At 39.5% G+C, this 9,727-nt stretch overlaps 1 protein-coding gene and 1 pseudogene across 1 annotated transcript in view; both read left to right on the top strand.

Annotated features, from left to right (window-relative positions):
* The first annotated feature begins 441 nt into the window (after positions 1-441).
* Positions 442-540, top strand: LOC113832451 (annotated as a pseudogene).
* Positions 541-1,786: 1,246 nt separating this feature from the next.
* Positions 1,787-9,727, top strand: part of LOC100764293 (ATP-binding cassette sub-family G member 3) — a 35,017-nt gene continuing 27,076 nt past the window's right edge. Inside the window, exons 1-4 of the mRNA XM_035453061.1 lie at positions 1,787-1,989; positions 4,139-4,198; positions 4,807-4,921; positions 5,449-5,601. Coding sequence (XP_035308952.1) covers positions 1,787-1,989; positions 4,139-4,198; positions 4,807-4,921; positions 5,449-5,601 — 531 coding nt within the window. The remainder of the gene's footprint in view (positions 1,990-4,138; positions 4,199-4,806; positions 4,922-5,448; positions 5,602-9,727) is intronic.

Genomic DNA, 9,727 nt, shown 5'->3' with positions numbered 1-9,727 from the left:
TTTTCAAAGACTATCTACTGAGATTACAATCTGGTAGGATACAAAAATTACTGGTTTTATTTGTTAAAACTTGCTTTACAGATTAAGATGTGATCTGTCTTGGCAAAAATGGATGAGCTGTTGAGGAGGATGTAAACTCATAGATTTATATGAGTCTTATACCTAAAGATACCAATAGCATCCCAAATCAACTGAATAAATACACACTCATATGCTTAAAGCTACAAAAGTCCCATACACTTTCCCTAATTTATGGATTCTACTGACTGATTAACTGAACAACTACAGTTCTGATGAGCATCCCAAGAGACAAGTAGAAAAAATCTGTAGGGCATGACCTTTGCTGATTTCTTCAGTGACTTCTCAGGTAAGGCTCTGGAGAAGTCTTCTAGACCATTTGATCTACAGCACAGTTAACTCTGTTTATTGACTTGTGGGTGCCTAGAGATTGTATGGATTGGAGAAGGGTAAAGATAGAGAATATTAGCATGGCCCCTCCGGAAGTATGACACACAAATTTGTGAAGGATTCATATTTTTAGGATACAATTTATCTAATAGGAAAAAAGGTGTTTTCCTTAAGAAAGGGGGAGTGAGGTAAGCACAGAAGAAGTTTGGATGAATGCAAAATACCAATATGGATGGATGAGATAGCCTCAAGGAATCACACTATTAACTATTTCCCTAAATTAATATAAGCTATAATGCCCACAATTCACTGTATACATTTACATATATAGTTTTAATGAACCTTTCTTATCTAGGCTGATAGAAATCGAAAAGACCACCTAAGGAAAAAAAAACAAATATCACACATGAGCAGCCCTCTTTTGAGTTGTTGGTGAGGTCTGTCTAAGACCCTCCTAAGACATACAGTCTATTGCTGTTTCCCTTAGTTATCCCCCAAAGGTGGATGCTAATTCCACATTGCTGAAGACACCATGCTCTTCAGGCACAGTACCTGGAAGCCCCTGAGTTCTAACTGACTTAGATGCTTCCCCTCCCCTCCCTGCCCTGCCCTGACCTCTATCTTTCATGGAACTAGAAGGCATAATGAAAGCTTCCAAAGGAGAGAGACAACACCAGTCCACACTATCTAGCAATGACACTCATGAATCACATCAATGATAACCTGCACAATGGCCCTATGGTTGTAGGAGAGGCACATAAGCCTTGCCAGTGACAGTGGTGGTTTGAAAAAAATGCCCCTCAAAGGAATTGGCAGTAGTAAGAGGTAAGGCCTGTTGGAATAAGTGTGGTATTGTTGAATAAAGTGTATCACTGTGGAGGTAGGCTTTGTGGCCTCATATATGAGTGAGACAGACTGCTTCCTGTGTAGAACTCTCAGCTTCATTTCCAGCAAAATGTGTGCGTCTATGCCACTATGTCCCACCATGATGCTAATGAACTAAAACTCTGAACTGTAATATATGAATATATGCATAAGAGATGTGGTAATGGTAGTCATGTATTCTACCTCTGAGCTTATATAATATCATAATATGCTTTTTGTTAAAGAAATCTGACCCTCTATCTGTTCCCTTCATCCTTTATGACTTATGAATACCAAAATTTATACTATACTCAATTGGGGTCATTTGTTTCCTAGAAATTTGATATCTAAGGGGAGTGTATGTACTCCATTATGTCTGCTTCTCATCTGGAAGGAATGTGCTTGTGGCTGCACAGTTAATACAATCTGTAAGTGTGCTGTCCTGTGTCATAGTGTTGTTTGTGTATCCATCAATTTACTATTGCTGTTCCTTCTACAGGAAGAACCTCTCAAGATGTCTTCCAATAATGACCCTGTTGTAATCCCAATGATAGAAAGAATTTCCAGTGACCTTCCTGTAATGGACACCAGGGACCCTGAGACATTGACTGGAGAGGCTGTGTTAAGTTTTCATAATATCAGCTATGGAGAAACAGTGCAGAGTGGCTTTCCATTTTGTAAAGAAACTTGTGTGATAGAAAGACTATCAAATATCAGGTATGTGCATGAACTGAAGAGATAAGTATACTGAACAAATTTTTCAACAAGCATAGACTTCTCTATTATTAATATTCTGTATATTGTTCATGCCTTTGTCTGTAGTCATGTGTTACTGTGTGTATGTGTGTATATAATTGTATCTGTGTGCATGTTCACATGTGCAGATGTGTGCATGCATTGACACACCATGGCACAAGGCCATAAGAGGACAACCTTGAGCACTGGTGTGCACCTTCTACCCTGTAGCAGACAGTCTCTCTAATTGTCCACTGAGGTATATTCCAGCCTAGCAGCCTGCAAGAGTCCTGGGATTCCCCTGTCTCTGTCTCTCATCTCTCCATGGAGCATGAATTTACAGGTGTCCAGGACTGCACCCAACTTTATGTGTATTCTGGATGTTCAACTTAGGTTCTCACACCGGAAGTTCTTCAACCATTGAACTTTCCCCCAGGTACATCTTCTCATACATACAGATAGACTCATGGTCACAGTGAAATTAATGAGATGGAAACTAAAAGAACAATATAATGGATTAATGACATAAAAAGTTGCTTCAACCGGGTGGTGTTGGCACAGGCCTTTAATCCCAGTACTCGGGAGGCAGAGGCTGTTGGATCTCTGTGAGTTTGAGACCAGCCTGATCTACAAGAGCTAGTTCCAGGACAGCCTCCAAACCCACAGAGAAACCCTTACTGGAAAAAAACAAAACAAAACAACAACAAAAACAAAAACAGGTTTATTCTAAAGCTTGACAATCTCTAAAATATACTTTAAAAATTCATAGAAATGATTTTAATTCAATAAAATCAGTGATAATATCAAAGATACCCTGTTAAAACCAAAGGATGATAAGGGAATATTGAAAATTTAATTCCTAGATATTTGAGTATATTAAAGACTGTATAGGATTCTATATGATCATGTACTCCCAAAACTGACTTGAGAGTTTATAACAGGCTGACTGGGGCAGTTACAAGAGATGAGATGGAAGCAATGAGCAAGTCCCAACAGCAGAAAGTGGGTGTCCTCATGTGTTTACTCAAAATTCATCCAGAGCTATAAAGAGCTAAAGTCAACATTCTACACATTGTTGCATAAAATAGAAAAGGCAGACTTCCAACCAATTCTAAGGACAGAGCACACACACCAAGAATTGTCCAGCTCAGTCTGCATAGACACTTTGTCCCCAAACCAACCATTGCCTCTGTTCTTGGGCACTATTGTTTCTGCTCCTACACCTACAAACTCCATCATTTTCTAACCAAGAGGGGAATGGCAAGGGAAATGATTAACACATTGTCCAGATATGAAACAACAAATGGGAACAGAGCTAAATTTTCTATAAGAAAAAGCCTTTTTTCAATCTGAATACTAACTACTCTGAATCAGTTTTCCGGCACAACTTGTATTTGTGCTGTCCTGTTCATCAATGAAGAATGTCCTCTCTGTGAGGGATGACTCCCAACTCTAAACTGAGCATATTCTAATCTCTTTGTCAGGGAAGGAAATTACCATTTTGTATGTATGTGTTTAGCTTTTCTGTTTTGAGTCAGATGGTTTTCTTGTTGTTTTGAGTGTTAAACTTGGCAATGGTCTTCTGTCCTCTGGAGCACTTCTTTCTAGTGTTTGGATTTCTATATAAGATGCATTGACTTTGATTTGATTCTATTTTAATAGTAAGGACACATCTACTGATATCCCTTGACTTGTTGATTCATGTGATGAGGTCGACTAGGCAGCGAGCAGAGCTATATGAAGATACTGATCATCAAATTTTAGCAAGAGGATATTACATACATGACCCATACAGGCAGTATGTATGAGTAATGGAGTCCTCATGAGAACCTGATACTTATTTCACGGAACACTGAATATAGATGTACCATATATCAAAACAAATCAGTCATTTAAATAATGAACAAAAGTGATTTTATGATGTCTGAACCATTTTTTCTGGTAACTCCCCAGTAGCAATTGACATCTTTTATAAAAGATAGAACTCTATTAATATTTTATTTTTCTATGGGTATTTGCTTATTTTTTATGTACAGTTTCATCTAGTTTCAGTAGGATATTAAGTGTAGACACTAAGGTAATTAATTTCTTTTAGATATGAAAATCACCCAGTTTGATTTTGTGTTTGCAGCGGGATCATGAAACCTGGCCTCAATGCCATCATGGGACCTCAGGACGGGAGCAGATCTTTGTGAGTATAACAGAAAGCATGTGCAAGGCCTTTGCATCCAGTTTCCCTGCTGTAAAATCACCTCTATATGAGTTATCTAAGTACTGTGTGAGTGTATATGTGTGAGTCTGTCCCATGTGCTGTAGATAATGTGCAGGAGGGTGCATTCTCATTTTCTACCACCATAAGAAACTAGGTCAATTACTGATGGGAAATGATAGAGCAGTTGGCATTTGCTGTGGGTTCATATTATTATTTAATATGGGGGAGATATTATTAAAAGTAGAAAGATGAAGAAGAAGTTTCTGGGGAAAAGAAAGTATCACCAGGCCTAATTTTCAAAATACAGAAGGACATTACCTATTTTAGTCCCCAAGGTCAGATAGCATGGAGGGGCTGGGTGTTCGTATGGATATTGTCTTGCATTCATAATTCTGGGCTGTATTAGAGCACATAGTGAGAAGAAAGTAGTATGTGAGACAGTGTGTGTGTGTGTGTGTGTGTGTGTGTGTGTGTGTGTGTTTTCAGCTAAACTTTTGACATGAATAATTTTAACTCTTAGTGGCTAAGGTGATAGGTTATTACTGAAGTGAGAAAGAAAACTACATAACATATATAACCCTCTGTAGGTTACTAGATGTCTTAGCTGCAAGGAAAGATCCACGTGGATTAACAGGCGATATATTGATAAATGGAAAACCTCGACCTGCTAATTTTAAATGTACTTCTGGTTATGTCCCACAAGTAAGTGTTGGTGGGTTTGTAATTTTATATTTCTTCTTTCCCTGTATGGTTAGATGCTCAGCTTGTATATTTGTGTGTTTCCAGTTCATTATATGACACGTTTATAGGCCCAACTTTCTCTACAACATCTTTTCTTAATGACTCATTAGCCTGAGGCTGGCATTATTAAATAGGAAGATGGGGAGGGATTGACTGTGACATTTATGGTACAGTATTATTAATTTCAGCTGTGATTTAATTCTACACAGGACTACTGTTGTCAAACCTTGCCCTTCCTTCATCTTTCTCCACTGCTTAGATGTTTTCTGCAATAATTGTAGGTAGCAGTCACCCAAATCCCAGAGCTCTACTTGGAAGGCAAATAGGAGGGGGATGAAAATGATTGCTCTGTAGTTGAAACTAGTAACATTGAAATACTATTTTTCAGTAGAGTATTAGAGTATTGTTTCCATGAGGATTAGGTTACATTTGTTAGTGTGATGTCTTTCTGATAACTATATTTAATTAAAATTCCATTTAACCTTAAGAATGACATGGTGATGCACACAGTGAGTGTGAGAGAAAATGTAGAGTTCTCAGCAGCTCTTCGACTTCCAACGTCTATAACAAGAGATGAAAAAAGAAGTCGAATTAATGAGGTCCTTGGACTTCTGCATCTGGATGAGGAGTCAAATGTCAAGGTAATGTGAAGAAAAGTCTTTTAAAAATTCAGAGCAAAAAAAATCTCTGTGTGGATAATATGTATCCTATAGCGAGTGTGTCAAGATTTCTGTTCTCTGTGTTTACGAGTGAGTGACGTAAAGAGGAAATTAAGCAATGGTCAAGCCTGGGAATAGAGTGTGATGCAGGAGGAAAAAGTGTTCCTCACATGGCCATTTTCGTGTGTTCCTCACATGAGCTTCCTCTTCCTTCAGCCTGAAACTCTTGAATCTTTAGAGAATATGACAAGGGCTTTCCCCTGTTTCTTGTCTCTTCTCCTACAAGACTTGCTCCTTTGTTGTTTTAGATTCTATTTCTGGACTGACATAGGACGTGAGATGGAGGACTCTGGCTCTGTGTTTCACTCTGCATTCATTTCCCTTCAGGGTTGTACTTGGCCTCTTTAGCATTTACTTTTGCTTGTCTGGTGCCTGTTATTTCCTGTAGCCATTCTCTTTGTGTTTATCTCCTATCCTGTCTGTGGTGGCTTGTTTTAACTGTCAAGTCGACACAGTCTAGAATCAAAAGGAATCACCCAGAAGGTGATTCGCAATGAGGAATTATAGTCAGGTTGCCTTCAGGACATCTCTGTATGTGATCGTCTTGATTAAGTTAAGAGATGTGGAAAGACCCAGCCCATCATAGGCCGCACTATTCTTTGGGTTTGAGTCCTGGGTTGCATAAAAATGGAGAATGTGAGTTGAGCACTGACAGACATGCATGCATTCATCCTCTCTGTGCTCTTGACTGGATGTAACCAGCTCCATCAGCTTCCTGCAATGGAGGAACTGTACTTTTGAACTGTGTAGAAGTAAAAACTGTTGCTCCCTGTTTACTTTTTGTAAGATCATTTTATCTTTGCAAGTAAATCGAAACCTAGGATATCCTTTTGCTCTCACACTCCGTTTCCTTATCTTTTGTCAATATTAATTGCCATCTCCTGTGTTAGTTGTTAATGATACAGATGAGCAAGAGCCACAACAAATGGACCTGTTGATTCTTATGAGGTTTTGTGCAGGATCAGGAAGGATAATAGACAAGAGGTGAACCTCACGTCTAACTAGTTCTTACTGACATATTAGAATATTATACAATCCTGTATTCCTGAATCCTTAATTTTTCTTAATTTTTCAAAAACAGGGACAGTTGTTTATCTCAAAAATTCCACACTTAACTATCAAGACGAACAAATTCTTGATATCTTCAGCTTTGTCAGGGTTATAACCATTCACATTCCCCAAATGTTCTTATTATTATGTTGTTTGTAGAATCTGATAGTTACTGTATTTTTATATGCTCAGAGATTATAATGTCAAGATTGCTTCCTTCTTCTTGTGTCCTTGTTTCCTATTGAGAAGACTATATGTAGATGTCTGCTGAGCAGACAAGTAGAGGTATGGATGAAAATGGTATCTCCAGACTAGGATTCTCATGGATATATGAAATAGGAGTCCTTAATTGGTCTAGATAATAAAAGGCCAGAATCAGATATAGAGAGAAATGCTGAGAGATCAGAGAGAAGGAGCAAGCCACAGCACACCTACCTCCTAAGCATCTCCACAGAGAAGAGAGCGATTTTCTGTTTGTCCTTGTTTAGTTACCATTAATGTCCATAGTTACCAGCTATGTCACTTCCTGCCTGTTTGTACAGATCCAGACCTCTATGGTATATAGTGGCAGTCTCTGCCCAGCTACATCACTTCCAGTCTGTCTGTTCAGACCTCCAGGACCCCTATGTTTAGCTAGTGGCAAGCTCCATTCTCTGACCCCCAGACAGGCTTCATTTTTGCAGGAAAGATATCACCACAGATTAACTTCTGTGCTGGCTCCTCCTTAGAGGCAGTGGGGAACAGGAAGATACTGGCTCTTGACTACCATGATACATCTCCACAGTCATTTATGAGATGTTTGTCTTCTTGGAAAGAACAATAGAAAAGCTGACATTTCCCACACTTTCTTTTTATATGATTGGTGGAATTTTTGTGTGCTTTGGCTCTGTTTCTTAATGTTGGTTTATATTTATAATAAAATACTTTCTTTTCTATGTTTAAGAATAACCAGTCATTGTCCTAAATTTCTAATTGATTTTTTTGCCATTTTTTCTTTTTTTTTTATTATTATTATTATTATTATTATTATTATTATTATTATTATTAATTCAAGTTAGGGAACAGGATTGTTTCACATGTAATTCCCCTCTCCCTCTCCCTCCCCTCACCCCCATTCCTTCTCCCCCACCTCCAACCTACCCCCCACCCATCCACCCACCACTCCCCAGGCAGGGTAGGGCCCCCAACCGGGGCTCCAGCAAGTCCACCAAATCTTCCTGTGCTGGGCCTAGGCCTCTCCCCATGTGTTCAGAGACAGAGCACATCCCTTCAAGTGGGATGGGCTCTAATTGATTTTTAATTGACAACATATGAAGGTGTTTACTACCTTTTTCTAGTCATGAAATGTAGTAGATGGCAAAAATTTCAACATAACATTTGTCTCCATTTTTTTATTTGAATTAGAAACAAGATTGTTTTACATGTCAATCCCAGTTCCCTCTCCCTCTCCTCCTCCCCTACCACCCTTTCCAGCGAAAACCCTACCTATCCCATACCCTTTCTGCTCCCCAGGGAGGGTGAGGCCTTCCATAGGGGTGCTTCAGAGTCTGTCATATCCTTTGGGATAGGGTGTAGGCCCACCCCCGTGTGTGTTGGTTCAGGGAGTATCCCTCTATGTAGAATGGGCTCCAAAAGTCCACACCTATGCTAGGGATAAGTACTGATCTACTACAGGAGGCCCCATAGAGTTCTGAGGTCTCCTCACTGACACCCACATTCCTGGGGTCTGGATATGTCCCGTGCTGTTTTCCCAGCTATCATTCTGGGGACCAAGAGCTCCCTGTTGTTCAGGTAGGCTGTTCTGTGGGTTTCACCAGCCTGGTCTGGACCCCTTTGCTCATCACTCGTCCTTCTCTGCAACTGGATTCCAGTTCAGTTCAGTGATTAGTTGTGGGTGTCTGCTTCTACTTCCACCAGTTGCTGGACAAAGGCATGTTTGTCTTTTTGTGACTGGGTTACCTCGCTCAGAATGGTTTCTTCTAGTTCCATCCATTTGCCTGTGAATTTCAAGATTCCATTGTTTTTTCTGCTGAGTAGTACTCCATTGTGTAAATGTACCACATTTTCTCTATCCATTCTTCAGTTGAGGGGCATCTAGGTTGCTTTCAGGTTCTGGCTATTACAAATAATGCTGCTATGAACATGATTGAACAGATATCCTTGTTATATAAATGTGCATCTTTTGAGTGGAATTGCTGGATCTTGTGGTAGAGTGATTCCCATTTTCCTAAGGAGCCACCATACTGATTTACAAAGTGGCTATACAAGATGGCACTCCCACCAGCAATGGAGGAGTGTTCCCCTTTCTCCCGATCCTCTCCAGCATAAGCTATCATTGGTGTTTTTTATTTTAGCCTTTCGACAGGAGTAAGCTAGTATCTCAGAGTTGTTTTGATTTGCATTTCCCTGATGGCTAAGGATGTTGAACACTTTCTTATGTGTCTTTTAGCCATTTTAGATTCCTCTACTGAGAATTGTCTATTTAGTTCTGTACCCCACTTATTAAGTGGATTATTTGGTGTTTTGGAGACTAGCTTCTTGAATTCTTTGTAAATTTTGGAGATCAACCCTCTGTCAAATGTGGGGTTGGTGAATGTCTTTTCCCAGTCTGTGGGCTGCCGTTTTGTCTTGCTGACTGTGTCCTTTGCCTTACAGAAGCTTCTCAGTTTCAGGAGGTCCCATTTATCAATTTTTGATCTCAGTGTCTGTGCTACAGGAGTTAGGAGGAAGCAGTCTCCTGTACCAGTTCGTTTTAGGGTATTTCCTACTTTCTCTTCTAATAAGTTCAATGTGGCTGGGTTTATGTTGAGGCCTTTGATCCATTTGGACTTAAGTTTTGTGCATGGCGATAGACTTGCATCTATCTGCCGTATTCTACATGCTAGTATCCAGTTATGCCAGCACCATTTGTTGAAGATGCTTTCTTTATTCCATCGTATAAATTTAGCTTGTTTGTCAAAAGTCAGTTGTTCGTTGGTGTGTGGGTTAGTATCAGGGT

The sequence above is a fragment of the Cricetulus griseus genome, assembly GCF_003668045.3.
Source record: "Cricetulus griseus strain 17A/GY chromosome 1 unlocalized genomic scaffold, alternate assembly CriGri-PICRH-1.0 chr1_1, whole genome shotgun sequence".
Classification (NCBI taxonomy): Eukaryota; Metazoa; Chordata; class Mammalia; order Rodentia; family Cricetidae; genus Cricetulus; species Cricetulus griseus.
This window is presented reverse-complemented; position numbering and strand designations above follow the sequence as displayed.